Genomic DNA, 27589 nt, shown 5'->3' with positions numbered 1-27589 from the left:
CTGCAACAAACTGTACATCCCAGGTTTCCATAGGATAGAGCTGTGACCATTAAAGCCATATCAAACTGCATTAATTCTGCATTGAAGATGCAGCTTTGACAACTAGGAAGACGGATGCTCCAAGTGTACAAACCAATTCTCTGATGTTTGGGATATCATGCTAATACATTCCACCATTCCAATTAATTTGCCACCAATGAGGCAGAAATGTTTGTCTCGGAAGGCATTTCTCTTCTACGTTTGGGTTTGTAGACATCTTTCTGGGATAAGATTTGGGTTTCTTTCCCCTTGTAAAGAAGATATAACTACGATTGCATCCCAGAGAGCCTTCCTTGCATGAGTTCAGCCACTCCTCTTGTCTTGCACAATAATAGTTACTCTGAAATAATTCCTCAATTATAACAGGGGTTTTTTTTGAAAGGTGAGACTTAATTCTCTTTCTCTATGGGCCTTTTTGCACGTGGTTGTCATTAATTAACATCAGATGCCATTAACGATCATTGAACTTACGCAGATCAAAGTCGGTTCAGTTGCAGCGAAACTGAGAATAAGCACACGCTTACTAATTATGATTTTGGATATATTATATATATATATATATATATATATATATATATAGTTTGAAAACCTTAATTATAAGTGATATGAACTGGACTTCATAAGAGTCTGTTGGGGGTGCTTTGAACATGAACCGTTGCCGGCATTTTCTTGCAACTCTTTAACAGACATCACTTCTGAGGCTAATTGAGTATCCCTTTTCAAAAGGTGATGTTTTAACGGACTTTGAAACCTGGGAAAGAAAAAGGAGAAGCAGGTTGCATCTGGTGCCACATGAAAGAGGCAAGAGATTTGGGACTTTTTTCCCCCTTCCCCTGTTTGTTTCCATTTTGAATTTTCTGAATGGCTCGGGAGACAGAAAGGAATGAAAGGTTCGGATCTGTAGGCGGGATACGTTTGAACAGCAAATATATATATATATGAAAACATCCCTTCCTTTTAATTAGCAGGCTGTTTTTAATGCACTTTCTCCCTAGTGTTGCCTTCGACTCTGCAAAGCTAAAAATTCCTAAAGTTAACAATACATACTTTTTTTCAGGTTTGGAAAAGTAGTTCTCAGTAAGAACTTTTGCAAATGGGAGGGACTTTTGGGGGGCTGCTAAAGTGCGGGATTAATGCAGTTTGACACCACTTTTTAAGTGTCATGGCTCCGTTTTATGGAATCTGGGAATTTGTCATTTGTTGTGACACCGGAGCTCTCTAAGGAGTTTATCGCACAGAGGCTAACTGAATAAATCCCATGTAGAAATGGGATTTAAAAGTCTGAAAAAGTCTGTTTTTCAGACGTGTTTGTGTAAAGGAGCAATAATGTGGCATTAACCCGAACGGAAAGTTGCCAAAACCCACTCCTTTTTTACTTTCGGAAGTTTCCGAAAATAAAAAGGAGTGGGTTTTGGCGACTTTCCATTTGGTTTAACGTCACATTATTTCTGCTTTACGCAAACGTTGTCTGAGAATCTACCCATGTTCGTGGGTTTCGTCCACTTTTTGTTCAGCCCCAGACATCATTTTGCGGGTTTTTTTCTGGTTTAAATTTGGTTTCTGCATGGGATCCGTCCCGCGTGATAAACTCCTAAGAGAGAATGAGAAATATCTCACAAAGCTACAAGTCCCAGGTTGCCTTGGCTCCATCCTATTGAATTGTGGAGTTTGTCATTTGTTGTAGCACTGGAGCAATCTGGCTAGAGAGGGCTAAATATCCCCAATTCCAGAGCATGGAGCCGTGGCAGTTCAAGCGGTGCCAAACTGCATTAATTCTGCAGTGTAGATGGACCCATGGAGAAGGGACAGGGAAGGAAAAGGGAGGAAGACATGTCATGGAAATTCAACCCTTAAAGCCTTGCCTGGCTGTCTCTTGGTGAGATCGAGAAAAAAGATCATTAATGTATTGGGTGTGACGGATGTTTTCAAAGCAAAGCGGGAAAAGGGGGATAGATCAATGGCGTAATTGCAAAATTCAGTACCTTCTCCTCTGGCCCCTTGCCTTCCTGCTTTCCTTAAGAACATAAAAACATCTATTTTTGAACAGGTGTCTGGCTCATTAACTCTGCCGTTCCGTGACACTGCCTTGGCCCTCTATTCATAGGAGTAATGGGGGTAAAAAGTTACCCAAACGCTAACTGAAACTGCAAGGCAGAGCCACATTATTCCGCTTTAAAGGACACTTTTCCATCTGTCACCATAATGCTGTTTTTCAGCTCAGCTTCACCTTTGGAAAGAAGGGGCAGGAGAGAAATTGGGGAAGAATTTAAGCAACTAGGACCTTGACTGGGATGTGAATATTCCTCCCATTTCTAAGCCAAAAGAAAAGTTGAACCTTGCATCGTCTCTAAATGCCTGCAGACTTAGTAAATGCATGCATTTGGCATGGACTCCTAAGCTGCTCCCAGACTGCAGAGTTAATGCAGTTTGATACCACTTTAACTGCCATGGCTCCTTGCTATGGATTTGCAGCATTGTGACATATTTAGCCTTCGCTGTCTGAGAGGTCTGATGCTGCAGCAAACTACAGAACCCAGGATTCCATAGGATGGAGGCACAACAGGTGTCAAACTGCACTAATTTTGCAGTGTGGCAGCAGCACTAGAGTTGGAAGGGTCCCTCAGAGGCCACTGAGTCCAATTCCTTGCTCCATGCAGGATCTCCAGTGAAGCAGTAATTCCCAAACTTTGGTCCTCCAGATGTTTAGCAGTTCAGCTCCCAGAATTACTGTTGACCATGTGGGCTAGAGCTTCTGGGAACTGGATGTCCAAAACACCTGGAGGACCAAAGTTTGGGAACCCTTGAGCTAGAGCATCCCTGGCAGGGAGCTCTCCATCCTCCTTTGGAAGATGTCCAGAGATGGAGACATCTATTCATGCAATTGGTTCCTCTGCCCAATGGTTCTCAATTTCAAGAAGTTTCTTCTAATGTTCAATCCAAATCTACCCTCCTGCAACTTAAACCCATTAGATGTAGTCCTGCTTTTTGGGGTTATAGAAAAAGTCACCACGCTGAACATGCCCAGATCCTTCATCTCTCCTCATAGTTTTGTTCTCCATCCCTCTTATCATGGGGAGGGAAATCTATGAAAGACACGAACTCCTTCCCTCTGCGTTTCAAAGATTTCTCCAGGCATTGCCAGATCATCCCATAGTTTTTCTTTGCAGTTGTTGTTGTGTGCCTTCAAGTCATTTTCAGCTTACGGCAACCCTAAGGCAACCCTATCCTGGGGTTTTCTTGGCAAGATTTGTTCAGAGGAGGTTTGCCATTGGCTTCTCCTGAGACTGAGAGCATATGACTTGTCCAACTTGTGGGCTTCCATGGCCAAGCAGTGATTCAAACCCTGGCCTCTACAGTCCTGTCCAACGCTCCGACCACTGCACCATACTGGCTCTTCCTTTGCAGTCTGCAACATTGCATTAATAAAGAATAAAATGAAAGCTGAGATGCTTGGATACAACTCAGTGTCTTCTGCTCTCATCTGGAATTGCAGAGCCTCAGCTGCTTTGCAAAATAGCTTTAGGGCTTTCCCTGATAGCAGTTTAATTTGAGATCTCCACCACTCTGAGGATTTCTTTAAAGGGGGAATGTAAACATTTATGTTGGAAGTCTCGCATACTGATAAACAGGGGCTGTGTGCAGGGGAAAAGCAGTGACGGGGTTTATTTTATTTTCCCCTCGAAATGTTTAGAACGTTGAGATTTCCGAGGCAGCCGAGAAATAAAAAATATATTGAATGCCGCTGTAAAATTACACATAGAGAAATACCGACAAGTCAACCAGCCAACTAACTGCGGTTCAAAAAGTCCTGCCTTCAAATGGTATTTAAAAGCTGAAGAGAAAAGCAGCAGCTCAGTTTTTCCTCATCTGATGATCAATAGGAGTGAGAGCGATAGAAAGAGAAATAGCTGTAATGTCAAAGGAGGGGGTGCCATGACCGAAAGGCCCTGCTTTTTATTGTAACCCACCTCGGTTCAAAAGGTGAAGGAATTCAATTCAGCCCTCTAAAGAAAGACCTTAATAGTGGGCTTCATAGAGAGGATGCTGGTCTTTCAGGTACCTTGATGTTGAGCCATTTAAAACTTCCAAGTGACTGTAGCATCCATTGCTTTTGACAGGTATCCAAATAGAGCTGTCCTTCCACTTCTCCCAGGACGTAAACATGAAATATGTGACTTGTGGTGCATCTAAATGAGTCAGCGGTGTGATGCGGCAGAAAAAAAAGCCAATATGATCCTAGGCTGCATCAATAGTGTCTAGATCAGTGGTTCTCAAACGTGATCCCTTTGGGGGGTCGAATGACCCTTTTACAGGGGTTGCCTAAGAATATTGGAAAACACATATTTTCGATGGTCTTAGGAACTGAGACACCGCAAGTTTATGGTTGGGGGTCATCGCAACATGAAGAACTGTATTAAAGGGTCGTGACATTAGGAAGGTTGAGAATGACTGGTCTAGATCAAAGGAAGGAATAGTCCTGTTCTATTCTGCTTTGGTCATATCTAACCTGGAATCATCCTGTATCCTGTTCTGGGCAACACAATTCAAGAGGGATGTGGACAAGGTGGAGCGCACCCAGAGGACAGTGACCAAAATGGTGGAAAGTCTGGAAACCACCAAGTCCTATGAGGAGCAGCTAAGGGTGCTAGGTATGTTTAGCTTGGGGAAGAGAAGGTTAAGGGGTGACATGATAGCCATGTTTAAATTTTTAAAGGGATGTCCTGTGTAGGATGGAGCAAGCTTGTTTTGTGCTGCTCCAGAGACTAGGACACGGAACAGTGGATTCCAGCTACAGGAAAAGAGATTCCAGCTCAACATTAGGAAGAGCTTTCTGATGGTAAGAGCTGCCCAAGAATGGAAGACTGTTGGAGTCTTCTCCTTTGGATGTTTTTAAACAGAGGCTGGAAGGCCATCTTCACATGGAGAGCTTGGATGGTGAATGGCAGAAGGAGGTTGCATTGAATAGCCCCTGGTGGTCTCTTCCAACAGTAGGAATCTAGGTTTCTACACTAGAAATAATGCAGTTGGATACTATTTTAAGTGCTGTAGTTCCATCCAATGGATTCCTGGGATGTTAGGTTCACAACATCTTTGGATTTTTCTGTCAAAGCATGCTGGTGTCTCTCAAAAAGGGCCCAGTACTGTGTCCTTACAAAGTTGGCAGGTTTGACATCGGCTGGTGGTCACTTTGCTCTGACTGGCATCATTGTTAAAACCATTTTGCATTTTATTTGCCTGTCAACCCCTCTGAAAAATTCATGTTTTTGGCAGGTATGGCAAATTCTTTATGTTTCCAAACAACGCCAATGTGTCTCTTTTGTGTCAATAATATATTATGATCCCAGGCCCCCTGATGGACCTCCAGTCATGGAGGAGCCAGTATTTGTGTGTACTTTGGACACACCTGGGTGAAGGTTGAAATAACCCAGTGGTGTGGATCTGTCTACGGAAATGGCAACAGGGAAAAAATGGCTGCCAAGTGGCTAAGAGGACAGATGAAGGGCACCCCGGAGCAAAGCGAAATGCAGTCACCTGCTGCCAGTTCTACTAAGGTTTTATGGGCATCCCCCAATGCTGGCACCTGGCTTGCGACTTAATTTTTGCTGCTGTCTCCTTTGGTGCTTTTGGCTGTCTGTCTCCATTAACACAAGTAGATGACTTGTTGTTCTTGCCTGTTTTTAAATTGAATGTGGAATTGACAAGGCACAAGATGTTTTCCATTACTGCAAGGAAGGTGGTAGAACCAGGCGCACAGGGAAAACAATTTCAAAGAATTTCAGCATTACTTCTCATGTTTAATTGGGATCTACCTTCCTATAACTTCAACCCATTAGACCTGGGAGAAGTGGGAAATATAAATAACAACAACAACAACAACAATAATTATTATTATTACTATCCTCTGGGGCAGTAAGGAACAAACCTATATCATCTGCCCAGGATTAAGACACGTATTATTATTATTACTATCATTAGTATCATATTATTATTTCCCACTTTTGGCCAGCATGGCATTCAAGATGGCTCACAACAGATTAAAAAGAAATATTTGAAATCCACAAAATACAAAACTGGAATTATGATAAAAATAATTAAAGGTGGTTAAAAGCTTGGACCATTAAACGGCATAGTACAAAAAGATCCTATGTTGTTGTTGTGTGCCTTCAAGTAGTATCCAACGTATGGCAACCTTAAGGTGAATCTATCAAGGGTTTTCTTGGCATGCTTCTTCAGAGGGGGCTTGCCATTGCCATCCTTTGAGGCTGAGAAAGTGTCACTTCTTGCCCATGGTTACCCAGTGGGTTTACTACTATCTGCAATCAAAAAAAGAAAGGGATACCTCCATGGATGATAGATGAAACTCTTCAAGCAGTTAAGAATAGTTTGAGAATGAGAAGAAGGTCTGGGGAACATCTGGACCCCTGGGTTTTGTTGAACTCTAGTTCCCATCAGCCTTAGCCAGCTTGACCAGTGGTGATGGGAGGGTTTCATCCAAACCTGGAGGGTCAGACTGGTCCCTTTCCTTGGGGCCAACCATAAGCAGTTCTGCCAAGTTAATGCCAGTCTGGCCTAGCTGTATAGTTTCAGCTTGTTTCCTCCGTATGCTTGGGTTCCCAGGGTTCATACTTGATGGATGTTTCTCACAGAGAATGAGGCTGTTTTCATGTCAGAGGAAATATTTGGCATTCTGAGCATGCGATGCAAAGTCGATGGGAGTGCTGCCTAGATATGGCTGTGGGGTGCCCTCTTTTGTAAAAAGTCATGGACCAAAAAAACTCCAATGCTTCCCCCACCGAAAAAAAGAAAATGAAACAACCAACCAACAAACCTTCGAGAAAAAACCCAAGCTGCGTGCCTTGTGTTTCATTTCCATTCCCCTTCTTAGGGCCGTTATTGATGGGAGAAGCAAACTGAATGGGAAAGCTAAAAGTGCCCAGAGGTTTGTTTCTTTTTTCCCCCCCTTTAAAATAAAGCTAATGTTTCTTTCTCTCGAAAGAGGACAGTTCGTCTTTAGTGTGTTTTATGGACGAGAGCTTGACTAATAACGGAGTGCCGAGTGGCGCGTGGCCCTGGTTGCTTTTTCACTTTGGCAGCAAGAAGGAAGCTCCCTGCAGTAAGTGAGGCCTCTGTTACCAGGCAGATGGGCTTTGGAGTCCTTGTTTGCATGTTGGATGAACCTTAGCAGCTGTCTGAAAGTGTGGAAGAGTTAACGTTCTGCATTAGCTTTGCAATTTGGGGCTGGGAATGGATAGGAGAATGCATTTTCCTCTTTTGCTAACCTGCTTGTGAGACCCAGTGTACTAGTGTAGTGGTCTGAGTGTTGGACTAGGATTCGGCAGAATAAGGTTCAGTTCCCTACTTGACTATTGAAACCCATTGGGTGACCCTGATCAAGTCACACTCTCTCAGCCTCAGAGGATGGCAATGGCAGAGACAAACCCTTCGTGAAGAAACTTGCCAAGAAAACCCTATGATAGGTTTGCCTTAGGGTCACAATAAGTTGGAAACTGCTTGAAGGCACACAACACACAACCTGCTTGTACAGGTCTCATAACGTCTTGGGGGAGATGGGTCACACTTGTGCATTCGGGGTTTCCTTGTTTGCTTCTACACTGTATGGCCCTTAGGACTGGAGCCCATCTTCCAGTAGCTTCATAGCCCAAGCCGTCCTCATTGGAGTATTTCATTGTTGGCTGAAATACAGGGCCTGAACACACAGGCCAAAATAAAGCTGCTTCAGGTATGCTGTTCAAATGATGCATGTGTCCTAAGAGGCCGCAAGTTGCGCCAAAGCCATATTCTAGTCCCAAGAACTAGAGCGCAGCTTTGATGCAGCTTCTGGCCTCTTAAGATGCATGTGCCATTTAAAAAGCATACCTCCAAAGTGACCCAAAGCAGCTTTATTTTGGCCTGTCTGTTCGGACCCATACTCTGGATAGAACTTATTTGGGATCTCAATCCTACCATTGGCTGCATGTGGTGGTAGACGCATCAGCAAAAGGGCTGGAATGCTTCTCTGCTGTGCACCATCCTTTGCATCACTGACTGTCTTTACAGAGCAATATAAAAACCATATGAGGACAACGCATAAGTACATGAGGTCCAATTACATAACAGCATTAGTATATTTGTACAATTGTGCATCCTGTCTGCATACCCATTTTAAATCAAAGCGACAAAAATGTCTGAGCCAGGACTTCCAAAACCACTCTCTGGCAATAGGAACGCATCTGTATAAGGGCTGAAGGGAGCCCCCCTTCCTCTTGTAAGTAGACGGTATCAAAAATAGCAATAGTGTTCAAGGGCAAATGGATGTAGTTGGGCAAAAGGGAGAGACTGCAAGATTTTATGGGCGTGGGAGATGGCTTCCTCGTTTAACAGGAAAAGTTGAAGGTTTTAAAGTTATTAAATTTTTAAGCTTATGAACTCTGTGAAATTGTTATGACAGTAGGAGTTAGTTTCCTCATGTAAGTCTGAAAGGGCCAAAAAGTTAAATCATAAACTACAATCCACCTCCTGTTTAAGCAGAACCCTTTGTCAATAGAATTCACCTTCTTTGTTGCCCAAAATCTAAAGTCTTCTGCAGATCGGTGTTGCTCTTAAAACTGGCTCACTGAGGGAACACATATTCTCCTGATTCTTATATTCAAAAGCTCTTCCTCTATAAGTCTCTTAAAGAAGTCTATTTGTTTCCCCCAAAGAATTTGTACAGCACAGCATGACCCACAAAACTGCTTCTGCAGGTGGTAAAATGGTGCAAAGCACATCTTTTCTTGGTTCACATGGTCCATGAATTCTGTTCTTTGGAGGTGTATGCATCTTCATTGGCAATAACATGTACATTTCTATACAGCTTAATGGTGAACTCAGAACTAAGTGGTTTACAATCTGTAAACCAATTGCTTCCAATAAGCTGAATACTCATTTTACCAACCAACAAAAGGATGCAAGGCTTGAGTGGATCTGGGATCGAACTCACAATGTTGTGGCTGCAATGTTGTGGCATTTAACTATTGTGCCATCAAGGCTCCATTAGACACAGTGACCACAGAAACAGTGTGCTGAAGGTCAGGTTACACCAGAAGTGTCATGAGTAGGGTGCAAGGAGTGAGTCCCATACTGTGTGACATCTCAAAGTGTGGGTGAGCATCTGGCGGGGCAGTCGCTCATTGTCCATCTCACCCCCCAGCCACTGCCCATGCCACCACCTAGAGCATCTCTGCAAAAGGGTGAAGGAGAGGCATGGAAGAGAAGGAGGATACCACTGATGCAGAGCATTACCCCATCCTCTTTCCCTTGCTACCTTGCCTTTCTTCCTGGCCAGTTACCCAGCCAGCCCCAGACATTTCCAGGTCTGGGTAGGTGGGCAGGCAGGTGGGCAGCTGGGTGGATGAGCAGGTAAGCAAGGCAACAGGAGGGCAGGATAGTCCATCGCCCCAGCAGCCCTTTCCAGTTCTGGCCAGGGGTAGAAGGCCAGGCAAGTGAGGCAGTGGGAGGGCAAAGAGGGTTGGACAGTCTGGTGCCCCCTGGCACCCCATAGCAGGTGACACCAACCCTTGTGATACTTCTGGGTTATACCCATCAGAGTATTACCTGGCATTTACTTGTGCCTCTTGAATAATAATAATAATAATAATAATAATAATAATAATAATAATTTGTAAGAATATGCTCCTTACCAAGGTATCTTTAACATTGTTAGTTCTTTTGAACGAAATCTGGAGGCTCTCTAGACAACCTGATATGTATTGGACTAGATGCCAATGTTTCTCTGTAACACCCTGCAAACTGTTAGTAATATGATTAAAAGCAAGACTGCGGCTGGAGACCATTGGGGTCATGATCTTTTGTATGATGTTTTATTCTTATACTGTTGTAATCTGCTTTGATTCCTCTACTAAATAGTGGAATATTAATAATGTTATCATCATCATCATCATCATCATCATCTGTTTTGGTTTTGGTAAAATTAAGATCATGTTGTTTGCGATGCTTTGTGCCACAGAGACATTACGTTTTTTGTGGGTGTCTGCTATCCTGTGATGCTTTGAATAAGCTCAAAGACATTATTTTTGGGGAGGTATCCTCTATCTGTCAGTTGTTCTGTCAGTATACAGACTTTATTTCTGAAGTCAATATAAATTCAGAAAAATGTATTTTAATCTAAAAAACTCAGTTGAGACATAAACTGCTTTTAGTTCATGGAGTCTAGGAAAAAGCAACATGGCCTTTAGGATCAAGCAGTGTAAATCTGGCCTATATTGTGCTTTTGCTTTGCAAGAGCTGGGAAATTAGGCAGGCTTTTTCCCACTGACGTTTGCTAACAGAACTTTTCATTTCACCGTAACTCGAAGAAAGCAAAATCTTCAGTTATTTACAAGCTCTTGACCCTATTGCATTTTGGCACAGATGGCATTCCAGGAGGCCGAGCAGATGCTAAAAGTTGTCACTCGGCACCCACAGACGGCATCTGAACCCTCCATGGACCACCGTAATTAAATCCAAACACACCCACCGGGAAATTGGAAGTTACCTGGAATGACTTCTTCTTGCTCTGCGACAGTTGGCTTCCGAAAGATAACGGTGCGGGATTGTAAATGTGGTTTTATCCCAGCGTTTTTGCAGGCAGGGCAGTGGGAGCATCGGAGAATCAAAATGGCCCCCAGGGGAAAGGGGCTTTGGGGAGTCTGAAAATGTAGTGTGCAAACGGAAGCGCTGAGATAATAAATCAAGGAATAATAAAAAGCAGTGGGGTGGCAACCTGTCTGGTTTTAAAATTGGACCCGGCTGATATCCTGCCAGCTGACCTGCTGTTAACTGTTCTGGTTTATTTTATTTTTTTAAAGCAGCTAAGCCTCTTTTGTTAGGAAAATGTTGAAAAGAAATTAGCATTCAGTGGAATATTAGAAAATCCTTCCAGCTTTTCAAACAGTCAAGCTGCAAAGGGCACTTTTTGGCCCTTTGTAGATCTGGAACTTGGACCGGCAGCAGCCTTTGTGCTGTTTGCAGATCAGGTTATGCAATGAAATGTGGGAGAGACTTCTTTATAAATCAGGGATTGGCAAACTTTGATCCTCTGGGTGTTTGTTGAACAGTCACTTACATCCTTCCTATCAATGGGTAGGAATTATGGGAGCTGTAGTCCAAAAACATCCAAAGGGCCATAGTTGCCCATTCCTCCTGTCAAGTGTTTTATTGCTCTCTTGCAGAAAACCAATGTATAATGTGGGGTCCAAAAGACATCCTAGCAAGATATTTGACTTGGGATGATGCTTCTTGTTTTTCTTATTTGCTGCCAAGTCATCTTTGACTTAAGGCAACCCTATGAGCAAGAGACTTCCAAGATCCTCAGCTGCCCTTCTCAGGTCTTGCAAACTCAGGGCAGCCATGGCTTCATTGACTGAGTCTATCCACCTGCAGCATGGTCTTCCTTGTTTCCTATTGCACTTCCACTTACGGAAGCAATGCACCTGAGATTTCTAGTGTTGTACAGAGCTATACTGGGTTAGTTTTAAAAAGTCAGAGTTCTCCCAATAGAGCTTCTTGGGTTTTGCTGCTTGTTGCCATCAGTGTATCTACTCATTCCTGTTTCTGAGGAGGTGGTTTGCCACAAGTTTTGGACCTATGTTAGGACTCCTCCAAAGGTTCACTGTAGTGGTCCTGAGATTTGAAGGGCAAATACTGTCCTCTCTGAGTTTATCTTTTTTTTAAAAGCATCATAGAGTTGTAGTGTGAAAGTATCATTTTAAAATTAAAATTAAAAATAAATAGGAAGGGGAAGATGGGAAGGGAATACTGTATATTGTTCCGACACATTACTTCATTTAAAAGAAATCCACTTGAAAGTAGGCATGCAATGTTGCAGAATGTTTTGGAAAATAGCCTTGGGACAGCAGAAACATAGTTTGCATTTTGGAAAAAACACAATGCACTGAGCATTGCAGCAACAGATACCGCAACAACAGACACCACAAAAAACTATAGATACCACAACCTTGTATTACATTTGCCCCCATCTGGAAGTGTGCTTTGAATGTGATGCATTTGCAAGAGTTACCTATAGCATTAACAAGACTTGTAGGGCTTTGGCACAGTCAGAAGCAGTTTAGGTCAGTCTTTTTCCAGCTATCCTGGTTGCCTCTTTATTATCATGTCTGATACATTCATTAAATGGGATTTGTCCATCAGTCTCTTTGATGGATCATTGTCACCTGCTGTTTTGCTATAAGCCTGGCACTTATTTTCGTGATTTCCTGGGGAGAGAAGTCCCACCTTCCAAATAAAGAATGGATAATAGATGAGCGGAAGATGGATGAAGAGAGGTAAAATATTGGTGTCGCAGCCTGTTTTCTCCCTGTTTGTTGTCGAATCTCTGGTGCGGCCCATCCAAATTATTGCACTGCAACTCCGAAAAGAGAAATCATGTCTCTGGGGCTGATTTTGACATTAAAGAGAAATTAAAGCGCATTTAAAGCATCTCAGAACGAAGTAATTGCATGAATGATCATCACATGCAGTGGTGCAAATAAAGCGATATTGGAAATGTATTGTCACTGAAATCCCAAAAGTGAAAAGATGCGCATTAATGCTTCTTTGTGATCACTTTAATGGTGGGTTTTGTTTGACGTCGTATAAAATTGTTTTGCGCAATTACGCAATTTTTCCAGGATATTCATGGGATAAACGCCTCAATTTGGTTCATTGAGGGGTTAACCCTGTTTGGATTTCAGTGTGAGAGTGTGAATGAAGCCATAGAAAACAGACGCCAGAAATGAAATATTAATATTAGTCAAAAAACTTCAATGGGAAACAGAGCGGAGTATTAGAGGTAGTTCCAACACCAGAAGTTCTTATCTGTGGAATAGACAAAAGACATTTTTTAATAAGACCAAGCGTGTGCCGAGCATATTTCTCACCTTTTTAGTAATTATAGTCCCTTCTGCAAACCCAAGATTAGGTGTCAAAGTATCCGTATCAGACAGGACATAGTTTGACGTCAAGGTGCTGTTAATTTGAACTGGCCATTAACGTGTCCTGAAGGTGCAAGGAGTTTTCACAACACGTAAATGTAACTTGCCTTCCCTTTGACAAGTAATGGCATGGGATATGATTACATTGATATGTGCCTAGGTTTTCTAATTGGCCACAGCCGCCGTTGAAAGATATTCGGGTGCAAAATTTATAGGAAGCAAACACCAACGCTTCTTGAAGCCAGTAAGTTTTTTCCTTCCAACTTCTTTGCTTGTTTTGTTTAGTTGTGTTTTTAATTGCCTCTTTGCAGCTTCTAAGGAACATCTAAAACTGAGACAGCTTCCTCCTGTCAATGAAGTCTCCAAACTTCACCGATTCATAGCTGCAAAGGAGTTACAACACACTGAGGTGAGACTGGGGAGATCCTTAGTTTTTACAGTTTCAAACTGGTTTGTTAAGCTTGTACAAAACGTTTCTTTTAACTCACTGGGTTGAATGCAATTGGTCAGTGGCTTGTGCACAGTGATAAGAATCAATGCAGAAAACAGGAGATGGCAACAAAAAAAAAAAAAAGGAAGAATAACAGACCTCTGCTGCAAGAATTGAGAAATCAAAGGGAAATTGCAACCAAGAGCAGGGAAGTGCTAAAACTAGCAGGGGAACACATTACACGACCAAGGCTACATTCACACTGCAGAAATAATGCAGTTCAACGTCGCTTTAACTGCTGTAGCTTAATGCTGTGGAATTCTGAGATTTGGAATTTGTCGTGGCACCAGAGCTCTCTGGCACAGAAGGCTAAATAATCTCACCAAACTACAAATCCTAAAATTCCCAGAGCATTGAGCCATGGCAGTTAAAAGTGGTGTCAAGCTGCATTATTTCTGCAGTGCAGGTGCAGCCCAAGTAGAAATAAAAGGATGGCGGAAACGATACACTGGAGATGTATATTTAAAAGAGTTGGAGGCTCGCTTCCAAAAGTCCCTTTCAATCAGATGGGAATGAGAAAAAGATAGTGTAGGCATAGTCATGGGATCATGTTCATAGAGTAGAGTAAACATAGGGTCAACTCTATTGGTTCAGTTGAGAGATCACCAGTCTTTTCTTTCTTTTTTGGAGGGGACTCCTTTCTTTGCGCTTGTTTTCTGATCCAGCTTGTTATATACTAAGAAGGTGGACAAGCTTTGGCTGCATTGCAGCCATTGCAATGACAGAGTTACCGGTAACTATAAGAAGAATTTTATGGCTTTAAGAACAGGTGCCTGGATATTCATGGTTTCCTTTCTCCTCCCCTCCATCTCTCCTTTTGCATTGGGTCTTTTTTATATTGTAAGGCAAGGGCTGTCTTGTTTTATTGATCCATATGCTGCCCTGGGGCCCTCTCTGGCTGAGGCACTGGGCATAAATGCATTAAAGAAGTAAATAACTTGCCATTTGTATTGTAGGCTAGAGCGCTATCGCAAGACCCCAGCAAGTGGGTCATAGTAGCACTGCAGAGCAGAAGGTGATGATCTCCGAAATATATTGGGGCATTTCTACGTTATTCTACCGTTGTTCCTGGAAAACAAAGGGAATGCCTCTCCCCGCTCTTAATAAGGGCTGAAAATTCAATCGATTTTCTGTCTGTCGGGTCCTAATCATGCGTTTTTTTGAGATTTAACAACTCAACTATCGACACATGCAGACCCCATTAGAATCTGCAAGAATCAGTTTCTACCTTGCGTCAGTCAGAAAGTAGGGTTTTCTTTACAGATTACTTTGCAGATACTTCCAGACATAGCTTCTCCTTTATAGTCCCATTAACGCGTTCACAGATGTTTACAAGAGGTCCAGGGGGTGAAATGTGCAATTCTCTTGTGTTTTCCTGGGACTTCTTTTGTATGTATTTATTTTATATATTGGCTTTATATCCCACCTTTCTCCCAAAATGGGATACATCCGTGAAGAAAAACATCTGTAAAGGGGGGAAAAACCCAACTATTGTCCAGTTTGTTGCAGATGTGTGCTATTCCCACTTACAAAAAAGAGGTTTGCAATCCAAATCGATGGATCGATTCGACATTGGAGTGTGGTTCCCACTACATTTTCCCCAATCGCATTTTTCCCCTGTAAAATAACCCACTTGTGGTTCACATTCACGAACGAATCGGTTCAAAATGGACCCACTCCAGCCGGCCGAAGGGCCAATTTAAATTGATTCCGATCCGCATCTGGTTCACATTTGCCCAGATTCGAATTTATCCAAAAAGATGCAGAAAACATCAGCGTCAAAAAGACTAGTCTAGTGCATGGCTTCCCTTGCTGAATTGCTTCAGCGATTTGATTTAAGTGTGAACTAGAGTCATTTGAACCGGTTTAAATGGCGATTCGGTTTAAAAGGTAGTGGGAATGAGGCCAATCTTGGTGCTTGTGGTGTACAATGCTTTCCAGGCATCAGTAATAACATATCTGGAGGCAACTTGGGAAAAGATAATCCTGGAAGGAGAAAGCATGACCATGAAATCAGGCCTTTGGAAAAGTTATTTTTGGGCCACAATTTCCAGAATCCTCAGTGGTTTGCAGCATGCAATGTAAGGCGAATTAGTTCCAGTCCTTCCTATCTTCAGGTCTGGCCAGCTCCTTTCAGGTGATGAAATGAGTAAGTAGGCATAACTGGCTAAATACAAGTCGATTGTTTGTCTAATGCAGTTCTCTTTTCCATTAAGAAATAGCAATGATGTTCTGTCTCCTTCTGTGGTGGAACCTCAAAGTCCTGGCCCTTTCTCTCCTGCTGAAAGCCACCAACTCCTTAAACCCAGACGACCCGAATGTTTGCAGCCACTGGGAAAGGTAATGTGTTTAACTTAACTCTCTTTCTTAGTTTATTTAAAATATTCATACGCCTCTCACTTCCACGCCACTCAGTTAACAGCATCCTCTGGGAGATTGACCGTAAAAACTAAAACCTGTGTAAACAAATCAAAACACAAGGTCCTAAAAATCAGGCAGAAGGAACAACAAACCGTGGCATGAAATGAAATAAATGCCAGCCTGTAGGATTAAATGCAGTTTGGGACTGCTTTAACTGCCGTGGCGCAATGCTATGGAGTGCTGGGATGTGTAGTTTGTTGTGGCATCAGAGCTCTCTTCAGGCTAAATATCTCACAAAACTGTAGTCCCCCCCCCCCAGTTCCATAGCATGGAGGCATGGCAGTTAAAGCGATGCCAAAATGCATTAATTCTGCAGTGTAGATGCAACCCAAGACAGCAAAAATACATTAGCACAGATAAGAACATTGGAAAACATAAAATGAGAGTAAAGAAGTCTAGGTCCAGGGATGAAAAGACTGTAACTTGGGTTTCAGGAGATCCTCTTTGGGAAGGATATTCCACAAGTGGGGTGCCACCACCAATAAGCCACCCATGTTACCTTACTTAATAGCGGCACCCTAAAAAATGCCTCCCTGCAGGGAATCATATGGTCCAGGCAGGTAAACCTGGGAAGATCTGACTTAAAATAAGCTATCCTAAGTTAGAATTCAAAGATATAGCCATGTTAGTCTGTAGGATCAGTATGTAGAGAGATCTTCTAGCACCTTTGAGACTAACTAAAGAAAGAAGTTGGCAGCATGAGCTTTCCTAGACTAAAGTCTAGTTTGATGCATTTAGACTTAAGTCTACGAAAGCTCATGCTGCCAACTTCTTTCTTTCAGTTAGTCTCAAAGGTGCGACAAGATCTCTCTACATGCCGTCCCAAGATAATTATGAATTAAAAGGTTATTGTCTTGATACGATGAAGTATAGATTCAGCCTAAGACTTCCAACTTCCAAACAGCAGGTCATGGAAACTGGCCTTCTTTTCCTGCCTCCAAACCAGAGTGAACTTCACTTGTAGTTGTCGTTGTGGGCCTTTGAGTCATTTCCTGCTTATGGCGACCCTATCAAAATTTGATCTGAGGGGGTTTGCCATGGCCATCCTCTCCTCTTGAGGCTAGGAGATTGTGAAATTGCCCAACGTTATCCACTGAGTTTCTGTGTCTGATTAGGGATTCGAACCCTGGTCTCCAGAGTCCAACGCTCAAACCACTCTGCCACATTGGCTCTGGAACTTCACTGAATAGGTAGAGAAAAAGATCTGCTGCAAATCCTAATAAATGTGACTGTGTCTTTGCACCCTTGTGACCTTCGCTGTTCTAGTAAAATGTTTTTATGCTGGGACACAATCTTGACTGTTCTGCCAAAGGATGAGCTCTTAACCCTCATGTTCCAGGAAAGTATGTCGACCACACACAACACCGAGCCATCTAAAGCAAACATGGGTGGGAAAACGACAACAACAACAACCCAGTAACAGCTGTGCCTGTGATTTGGAATTGTTGGTAGCTCTGTGGCACATTTCAAGCCCAGGAATCCGATATTGATTTTGTCTGAAAGAAGTCAGCAACCCGGAGGAGACCCAATCAAGGGGAAACAAAAATTAAATCCCAGCATTGATTGGCTGCCCAGGCCAAGATGACTGGGATACTTAGACCGTAATAAATCAAGCCCCAAAGATGGAGTTAGGGGGAGGTCAAGAGGAGCAAACAGGCTCATAAAATAATAATCAAGACGACGGGGAGATGGTTATGTTAATAAAGACGAGTCTAAATGCATTATGTTTGGGCACGGTTGCCGGGAGGAAACCTCCTTGCAAAGAGCACATGGAAAAGGTTCAGCGCATGCTAGCTTCAGATTCTGCTCTGAGCTTAAGTATTACCTGCAAAGGATATGTGCAGGGGGAGCTGTGTTGGCCATTTAGCAAATGCAAACAAAAATCGACCCAACAGTGATACCTTTATTGGCCAACCGAAATGCACAATGCACTTGTTGCAAGCTTGCAATAGTGATAGCTTTATTGGCCAACCGAAATGTGCACTGTACTTGTTGCAAGCTTGCAACAAGTATATTGTGCATTTCGACTGGCCAATAAGATGTATCACTGTTTGGTGGATTTTTGTTTGAATTGAGTTATCGAAGGTGCTGAATCTATTTCAGGTATTGGGTTTAGTAGGAGCTTGGATAGCTCTATTCACACTAGAGCTGGTTTACCATTTGCCACCAAGGAAGTGCCTACAGCTTGGGATGGGCAATATGGTCATACCTGGGCAGAGGTCAGACCCTTCCCAAAGCAGCTGCCATGGGCTATCCAAGGCCCAGAAAGGCACCCTCAGAATAAAAAATCACTATCAGAAGAGCTGGTTTTGAACTTGGAGACTGAAGAAGTCTGAGACCTGTAATATGCAAAAATGTTGAGTAGAGAAAAAGATCTGCTGCAAACCCCATTCTGGGATGTTTCCAGCCATGGCAGTTGTTGGGGAGAGGGATGATTTACTGCCAGTTTTATGGCAAAGGAGGGGGGGAACTCTGCAGAGACCTGGGAGCCACAAATACATCTGGGTATGTGTTCCTGTGGGCCACACTTTCACCATCCCTGAACTCTTCTTTGAACCTGAAAAATCAGATACTTGAAGCGTTCATTTTGACTCCTTCTTTGCATTCCAGAGCTCAAAACACTAGATCTGAATTTGACCATGGAAGGGGCTAGTGATTCAATAAGCAAACCTGTTTTAAAATGTGGGGATGGTTGTTCCAGTGCTGGATGTCTCTTGCCAAGACCCCTCCCTCCAGCCTTGGACTTGGAACAAGGTTCAGCATGTGGTCCCTTCTCTTGGGATCGCTTTGTTGCAAATGCCCAAGTCCAGGACATCTCTCTTCACAGTGTGTAAGCATCAAGAGGTGAAGAAGATAATTTTGAACTTTGACCACAAGGCCATCAGTAGAAATACGCCAAACCAGTGAGCATTAAATATTGTATCAAGGTCGGTTATGCCTTGCCACAGGACATTGATGTCAAAAAGGGCTCCTCTGTCACAAAACAGCTTGCATCCAACACCATCGTCTTAATAAATGTCCTTTTTTGGGAGAATTTTTGGAATCTAAAGATTGCTAGAGATTTGTACATCTGCAAATAATCAAATCTTGAGCAGATCTGCCTAGTTTCTGCCTAACTAACATTTCGCAGGTTTGTTTCTTATTTTGTTAACAGAATGCTTATGGATGTTGCTTTTTAAAACTTTTCTTGGGGGGAGCAAACCTGCTTAGTTCACAATTTACGGTTCTCAATTACCGGTTAATATTCTGCTACAAATTATCACAGATTGAAACGGTTTCTGTTTAGGAAAGAACGAAAGTGGGGGGGGGGATCAAACCCCAGGGACCTCTCTCTTTTTCTCTCTTCCAGTTTTTTAATAAAAAAATTAATGATGATTGGTATAGCCGTCATTTCAGATTCTGGCTCCTTCATCATAAAAAATGAGATGCCGGGATCCTACCATGCTGGGAAAACTCGACAGCATTATGTTAATATGTGCTTTTAATTAGCTTTTTGTACACAAGTAAAGAAGGGAGTAGTCCCAGGAGGAAGAGTATCTGGTAGGATTTTATTTAAGGGCATAGACCTCCCCCCCCCCCGATACTTTCATTTTATTGGAGGCAGAGAGCTTTGGTTGCTTTACATTTCCCATTTCTCTTTATGGGGATATTTCCTCCACTCGCTCTCAACTCACAAGCGTTTGCAACGTCTACTTGTTCCTTCTTTACTACTCCACTTTGTGGAAAGAGTTTCTGCTGACTTAACTGGCCTTGAAGTAAGCTACTAGTAGGCCACTTTCTCCATGACTTTCACTTGCTGTCAGCAGCTACAGAAACTAATTCAACTGGTGTTGGCCAATTCCAGTTAGCGGTGCTACATGTCGGGGGAATGGGAGATGATGGTGGTTTCGATTTAGGTTCTTCCTTAAAAGTGGAAGTGAAAAAGGATACAGGGGGCCCTTGGTAGTGATGAATTCAAGCCTTTTATTCCAAGTCTCAAGTGTCTCCCTTCACGTCTTAATTCCTTGCAAGATACAGTTGGACCTCCATATTTGTAGTTTTGCGGGTTTGATTGTTTGCAGTTTTGATTAATATGTTCTCTCTAGGAATTGCTAAATCCTCCAGTGCAACTCTGCCAGAAATTGACCATAGAGTTGTGCTGGAGAACCTAGATGTTCCTAGAGAAAACACTTCTCTGGGCATTTGTAGGGCCTCTAGCATGATTCTGTGGTCAACGTCTGGCAAATGTTGACCATAGAGTTACACTGGAGGACCTGGGGATTCCTAGAGAGGTGTTCTCTTAGGCAAAAAGAATAGTGTTTTTTGCAGTTTTTCCACATTCATGGGATCCTTCAACCCTAAACCCAAGCAAATGTGGAGGGACCACTGTACTTTCAAGTTGAGTCTCAAGTCTGGGAGTCAACTTTAACCAGAGCGAAAGATGTTGTAACTTAAGCTTGCACATACTGGAGTGAACTAGTGCCTAGGAAGGACTTTCGTATGAATAGCCAGACTATGAATGGCTATAGAAATGAAAAACATGTGGTTATGATACTGGGCACCATTTCACTCCATGCATCTGAGGAACAAAACAAAAACAAACAAACAGCTTCATTTATATACTGCTTCATACCGAACTAGCAGTGTCTATGCAGTTTACAAACTGTAAGTTAATAAGCAGACCAAGTCTTCAAAAGCTTATGATACAATGCCTTTCACTACATTACTCTCAAAGGGACTACAAGATCCCTTTACATACCATCATCATCATATCCTATCTCCCCCCCTCGAAATGGCAAAAGTAGACCAAGGTGGCTTGCAGAATTATATATGTTACAATACAACACTGGGCAGGCAGAAACAATCTATGAATTATTTGTGTTCTTTATATTATCAGTGACCATTCTGAATGGTTAGTGGCAATTTTTATTTGCAAGCAAGATACGATGCAGAATATGTATCTAGAGAACAAAAAGTAAATTGGTGTCTAAGATGCTTCAAGATCCCTTTGCGTACTGATATTCCAGACTAACATGGCTAGGCCTCTGAATATTTTTCTAAAGCATCCAGGAATCAGTTTTGATGACAGGACATATGTAAATGGATGTCTGTTCAAATGGATGGATGGATGGATAGATTAGAATAGAATATGATGTCTTCCACCTTGATCATAGCAGCATGGTTTGCCCATATTTGCGATAATTTGCAGTCATCCAGTTTTTTGAGGCTGGGTTTTACTATCTAAGAGAGAGAGGGAATAGGGCTTTACTGTATAGACTAATGATCCCCCTTTTTCTCCCCCTTTTGACTGTCTGTTTCTAGCTACGCCGTGACTGTTCAGGAATCGTATGCCCATCCTTTTGATCAGATCTATTACACAAGATGCACCGATATCCTGAACTGGTTCAAGTGCACTCGACACAGGTAAGTGGTGATCGGGAGGCATTTCAAACCGCTTCTCTGCCTTTTAATCTTCTCCGTATCGCTGTCTTTTTATCTGTGCCTTGGCGAGACTCTTGAGATACTGGGGATAAATATAGGCCTCCCTCACTCTCCCTCTCTTTCTGCCAGAATCCTCCTGCAAAATTAAAGAGACGGAAAAATGGATATTTCATTTTAGGAGAAAGTGTTCGGGTTTTCCCAAAACCTGACCAATTTTGCGTTGTAAATTTGCAGTTAATCTGGTTTAGCGTTCTGCAATAAAACTAGGAACAGCCGTGCCAATGAGCGGTGTGTCTGTTACGCCTCTCGTTCTTAGTTTTCCCTTTTTGTTTCAAACAAACTGGTCAACCCCAAAAGTAATTGAATTTAAGTTTTCACTGAGGCCTGTGCACATAGGTGCATCCGTTGCTTGCTTTATCTGTGGAACAAGTATACAAAATGGGGGATTGCAGATGACTGGGATTACTGTAAAGAGCCATTATTTGTGTCTGAAATAACATAACAAGTTTTTTTGTGGATATAGACCTGCTCATGTGCAAGCCATTGCTTGATGCTGCAAGCATCTAAGGCAGAAATGGGAATCATATAGCCTTTTAGAGGCTTGTGGACTGCTCCTCCCATCAGCTCTAACCACCATGTGACGAATGCTGAGAGATGCAATCCAGTAATACCTGGACAGCCGCATGATTCTCACCCCTGATCTAAGAGAGTCAGCATCCACTTCTAGACCAGAGATACAGCCAAGGAGGGATGTCAGCTATTTTCATCTTTATTAAGACCAATGGTTTTGCCTAAAAGATGTTCTCAAGACGATGTTCATAAATAAAGAATTGGTACCGGGTGTCCTGCGGAGTAGCAGTGTGTGTGAGTGTGCACCTATGTGTAAAGTACAACTTTCAAAAAATTAAGGCAAGTTTCTAGTCCTTAAGCTGCAAAACCTGAGGACTGCAGTTTCGCACCACTTTAGCTGCCATGGCTCCATCCTACAGAAACCAGGGATCTGTAGTTTTGCAAAGCACCAGCACTCTTTGGCAGAGAAGGCGAAAGACCTTTTAAAACTACAAGTCCCAGAATTCCATAGGATGGAGCTACAGCAGTGTCAAACCGCATTATTTCTGCAGTATAGATGCACCCTTGGAATGCCTTGAAAGCAAGAGGCCCTATGGGCAAAAGAGTTCCTAGGTTTGGGGTGTACACTTTTTATGCTAAGTTAAGCAAGTCTGAAGAATGGATGCACCTTGCAGAATTTAGGGGTTTTTTTTTTTAACTGCAAACACACAAAGTATGTCCCAATGCTGTTTGGTATAGGGTCCCCTTTTCAGCACCCAATAAATGCTGGTAAAACTCCCTTGGACTGCATGTGAGAAAATCACCATTATCGTCCTGCATATGTCTGTTTGCCGAGCTCCATGTTCAGAGATAAACAAAGGATTTTGATATATTCATTTTTCTATTTGTCCCTCTCACTTCCTCAGACACACCAGAAGAAAACCGGTTAGTGTAGGAGTGAAACTGTAGGGCTCACAAATTTGTATTGATCCTTTTTTAAATATCAGAATTTTTATGCATTTTAAAGTCATTATGAAACATAGCAACCATAGAGTAACATAACACAAATACAATTCCAAGTCTAGGCATTGATTTCTTGTGTGTGTTCCCCCCTTCTCTGTCTTACAATTTAGAATAAGTTATAAAACGGCGTACCGGAGGGGGCTGAGGACGATGTATCGGCGACGGTCACAGTGCTGTCCGGGATATTATGAGAGCGGAGACTTCTGCATCCGTATGTATAGATGACGCTTTGGGATGGTCTATATGATTAAAATATTCCTCATTCCAGTTGGGGAGAATGTGATCCAGCCATAGGCAATTCACTAGAGTGAGAGAACTCCTTAACTCCTCAGAAAAAGACTGTGGTCTTTATCGGAGTATTCACTGAAATCTGCAGAAATGCACATAGTTACATGTATGGCTGTCTGTCTGCTTTGCATGGGTTTGGATGGGTGCACACTTTTGGCAGAGGGAGGTTGAATAGATGGCAATAGCAATAGCATGTATATTTCTATACCACTTATCAGTGAACTCAGCATTCTCTAAGCAATTTACAATCTGTAAGCCAGTTTGACCCCAGCAAGCTGGTTACTCATTTTACTGACCTACGAAAGGATGGAAGGCTGAGTTAACCTTGGATTTATGTCCCACCTTTCTCCCCAAATGGGATTCAAGGCAGCTACATTAGGATTGTAATTTAGGAAGGAACAATCTCACTCCTTTTACAGAAAAAGAAAGTTAAACCATGTGGATGATGAGTAAAATCCAACAACGATTGGATTATAATTACAGAAAAGTACAAGATGGAAAGAATGACGGAGTGTGAGATAGATGCATGGCTAAACTCTCATGCACCCAGATAAGAAGCTAGCGCCGAATGAATTGAGCATTTTATGACCACATTGGAATCCTATTTTACAGAAGGTTGGCACTAGGCTTAGCCTTGTGTTCGGAGTTAAGGCGAGGTTTATTGTGTCCTTTCTGGACTTTTCAAACCCACTAAGAATTCCAGTGTACCCCAGCATCCATCTTATTAACAACCAGACAGTGTTATTTCTGCTTCCCAGTGTCATTGTTGGCCAAAACTTTCCCCCTGATGTGTTATGTATGTGTTGTGTCTCTTCAAGTTGTTTCCACCTTATTGCAACTCTAAGGAAACTCTATCATGGGGTTTTCTTGGCAGGATGCATTCAGAGGAGGTTTGCCATTGCTTCCCCTGAGGCTGAGAGTATGTGACTTGCCCAAGGGCACCCATTGGGTTTAATAGTCAAGCGGGGAATTGGACCCATGTGTTACACTGGCTGAAATAAAAGAAATACCCCAGTGCCAAAACAGTCAAACAAACAAAAAACCCAAACCAACAGATTTCCTTGGACAGGGTATGTTTTGATCTTTAAATGTGCATTTGGCAAGTTGCTAAAACTTGGGGACGTTGTTTGTAGCTTTTCAGGTGACATTGTCATTGAATACTTACCTTGTAGGCCCAATTCCATATAGGGTTTTGTAACAATATGTGATTTCTTTGGGACAAAAATGTCCTGCCCTTGAGCATGAAGGTTATAAAGGACATGGCATTTGGAAACCCTTTCCTATGGCATCTGAGCATTTCTTTTGGGTCTCGAACCTCTTCAATGCTACCATTTGGGCTTATATATTGGTGGCAGTGACTTTGCGACAAACCACGCAGTTATTTTATGTGGTGTCCATAGACACTGATGCCATGTTAATATTTTTATTTTATTTTTTGGACTCTGCTTGAAATAACAAGCCTGAGATTTGCATCCCAGGGAACTGCAAGAATTGAGAGAGAGAGAGAGAGAGAGAATGAGAACCTCCTGTAAATAGCACATTAAAATGTAGTTTGAAAATTGCTTTTCATAGAATTAATAGTTGGTTATGCTGCCACAATTCCCAGGCCTGTTTTCCTGATAAGAAATGATGGATGCTTCATGCCGGAAATGGTTCGCTTGAACGTAGCAAAGTCAGTCGGACAGCAGTTGCACGCTTGAGTTATGTGGCTAATTATATAGCTAAGTACATGCATGCAGTCATTTTAAATTCTCTGGGTTGCCAACTCCTGTGACTTTGTCTTGGTCGCTTGTTGGAAAGCGTGCGCTTAAAACTTCAGCAAAAAACAAAAACGGAGAGATTCTAGCCCTCATGGTTGTGGATGCAAAGTTTCCAAACTCTGGTATGTACGTTTTGGAGATTAAACCCACTACTTCTCACCTTATTCCAAGTCTGACTTGTGGGACCATCACACTGACCTCTCTGAAGTGCTAAACCAGTGGTTCCCATACTTTGGTCCTCCAGATGTTTTGGACTACAGCTCCCAGAACTCCTGACTGCTGGCCAGGCTAGCCAGGGCTTCTGGGAGTTGAAGTCCAAAACACCTGGAGGACCAAAGTTTGGGAATCACTTTGCTAAACCAAATGCTAAATGTTGGATGGAATAATGTTCATTCTGTAAATGCGTGGGAGACTCAACAGGAAAATGTCTACCTGGAAAGGTCTTCTTAAAGCTTCTTTCTTATCCTGTATTTCTAAAAACAGATATTGGCAATACTGTGAGCATTGATGACAGGCAACAGTTCTCCATACTCTTCCCTAGTCCTGAGATCCGGAGCTTGGAAGAGTTACTATTTGGGACTAGGGCTGCATCTGCACTGTAAATAATAATGGAGTTTGACATCACTTTTAATTGCAATGGCTCCATACTATAGAATTCTGGGATTTGTAGTTTGGTAAGATGTTTAGCCTTCTCTGCCAGAGGGCTCTGGTGTTGAAAGAAGCCACAATTCCCAGGTTGCCATAGCACTGAGCTATGGCGGTTAAAATGCGGCCCAACAACATTATTCTTCCTAACGTTTAGGTGGAATCTCTTTCCCTGTAATTTGAATCCATTGTTCTGGGTCCTATTCTCTGGAGCAGCAGAAAACAAGCCTGCTCCTTGTTCAGTATGGTATCCCTTCCAATATTCAAACATGGCTATCATGTCCCCTCTTAACCCTCTCCTTCCCAGGCTAAATGTACCCAGATCCCTAAGCCTCTTCTTATAGGGCTTGGCGGTTTCCAGACCTTAGGTGTTCATTTAATTCAGCCCCCAACTGAGACCACATCTGAGTAAAAGGTCTCTTCAGGATCCTTGGTGCTGCAAGGAGAAGTGGATGTCCAGATCGCAAGTTCCTCTGAGGAAGACAGTGGTTCAAAAAGGGTGCTTTGCTTGACCTTGCAAAGTCGTTTTTGTTGGTGCTAACCAGAGTTAATAGCGTGTGGTGAAGGGAGACTACGTCTCTCAGAGCGTGTAATGATCAAAAGCTCACCTTTTAAAAGTTTTTTTTCAAAGTTTTGGATTAAAAGCTAATTGGTTCCTCTTTTGCTCATATACTGCCCCGGCTTTCTTGCATTTTTTAAAAAAGGCAACTGTCTAATTAAGTGCAATGCGTTTATGGAATGGCGAGTGCTGAGTTTTTAAATCTCTGTTAACGGCACTCTTTGGGGGCTTAACAGAATGATGTCGAGATTTGTTCCTGCTGCTTTGTGATTTTATTCCCATTTCTCCCCCTCACTTGCACTCGCCATAAAAGCCTGGCCTTTCTGTGAGCATATGTTCAAGGCTGCGTATAAAATAATATAAAAATTCATACTTAACAGCAAGATAATCCAATTTCTATAACCGGTGGGAATCATGCAGATTGGCATTCTCTCCTTCCTTTTCTCTCTCTGTATACAAATCGGCGGCTGGTTCCAAACGGACAGCTCCGGGTGCTAGAAATCAAAAGACATTGTGCAGCTATTCTGTCTTTTTCTCCTTCAAGCGTGTGTGGAAAGAGAAAAGGCCGAGGAAGTGGAGAGAGGATGTGGGCTTTGTTATTAATGGATGGAGGGTAGCATTAGGAGCTTTCCAGGAGCATCATGTCCCTCTGGCTGCCGGAAAGCCTTCTTGGCTCACCCTCTTCTTGGCTTCTTAGATTTCCTAGTTATGGCTTTCTTATTTCCAAAGCAAGATCTGAAAGCAGGTAATACTGTTTTTAGGAATGAGTGTAATTCCAAGGACAGATAGCATGGGATGACAAAAAAACCCAAATAAATGGGCCCGAGAGCAAATTGAGCTTCAGGTTTCCCTTGAATTTTGTGTTTTGACTCGGGTCGCATCTCCAAGGTATCTCATATGTTAATGCAGGTATTCCGAAATCCAAAACATTCCCAGTCCCAAACATTTCAGATAAGAGAGACTCCACTTGTATTGATTTTATCCTCCAAATTAGGAGGGGTACCTCATACTCCAGATTACAGGATTAGAATTCAAAATGATTTCAACAGATTATAGAGTTAGGCCCAAACCAACAAAATGACTTTCAAAGGGAAAAATGTAAGATGCTTCACTTAGGCAGAAAAATCATGAAAGACTCAGATATAGGACAGGGGACACCTGCCTTGATAGCAGTACATGTGAAAGGGATCTGGGAGGCTTAGCAAACCACTGTGATGCAGCAGCTAAAAATGCCAATATGATCCTAGGCTGCATCAATAGGAGTATAGTGTCTTGGACAGAGGGAAGTAATAGTACCACTGTATTCTGCTTTGGTGAGACTTCACCTTGAATACTGTTTTCTAGTTCTGGGCACCACAATTCAAGAAGGGCATTGCCCAACTGGAGCGTGTCCAGAAGATGGCAACCAAAATGGTGAAAGGTC

General features: G+C 42.5%; 1 protein-coding gene across 8 annotated transcripts in view; it reads left to right on the top strand.

Moving 5' to 3' along the window:
- MEGF11 (multiple EGF like domains 11) overlaps nt 1-27589 on the top strand; it is a 277220-nt gene that overhangs the window by 70107 nt on the left and 179524 nt on the right. For all 8 annotated transcript variants that reach the window (XR_006104620.1, XM_042474946.1, XM_042474943.1 and 5 more), the window contains 4 exons: nt 13322-13419; nt 15717-15840; nt 21223-21324; nt 23025-23125. Coding sequence is in view for 7 of the 8 variants with exons in the window: in XM_042474946.1 (XP_042330880.1) it covers nt 15725-15840; nt 21223-21324; nt 23025-23125 (319 nt within the window). In the remaining variant the exon portion in view is untranslated. The remainder of the gene's footprint in view (nt 1-13321; nt 13420-15716; nt 15841-21222; nt 21325-23024; nt 23126-27589) is intronic.

Source organism: Sceloporus undulatus, chromosome 6 (assembly GCF_019175285.1).
Source record: "Sceloporus undulatus isolate JIND9_A2432 ecotype Alabama chromosome 6, SceUnd_v1.1, whole genome shotgun sequence".
In the NCBI taxonomy this organism is placed as follows: domain Eukaryota; kingdom Metazoa; phylum Chordata; class Lepidosauria; order Squamata; family Phrynosomatidae; genus Sceloporus; species Sceloporus undulatus.
Note: the sequence above shows the minus strand (reverse complement) of the source record. Positions and strands in the feature narration are given on the sequence as shown.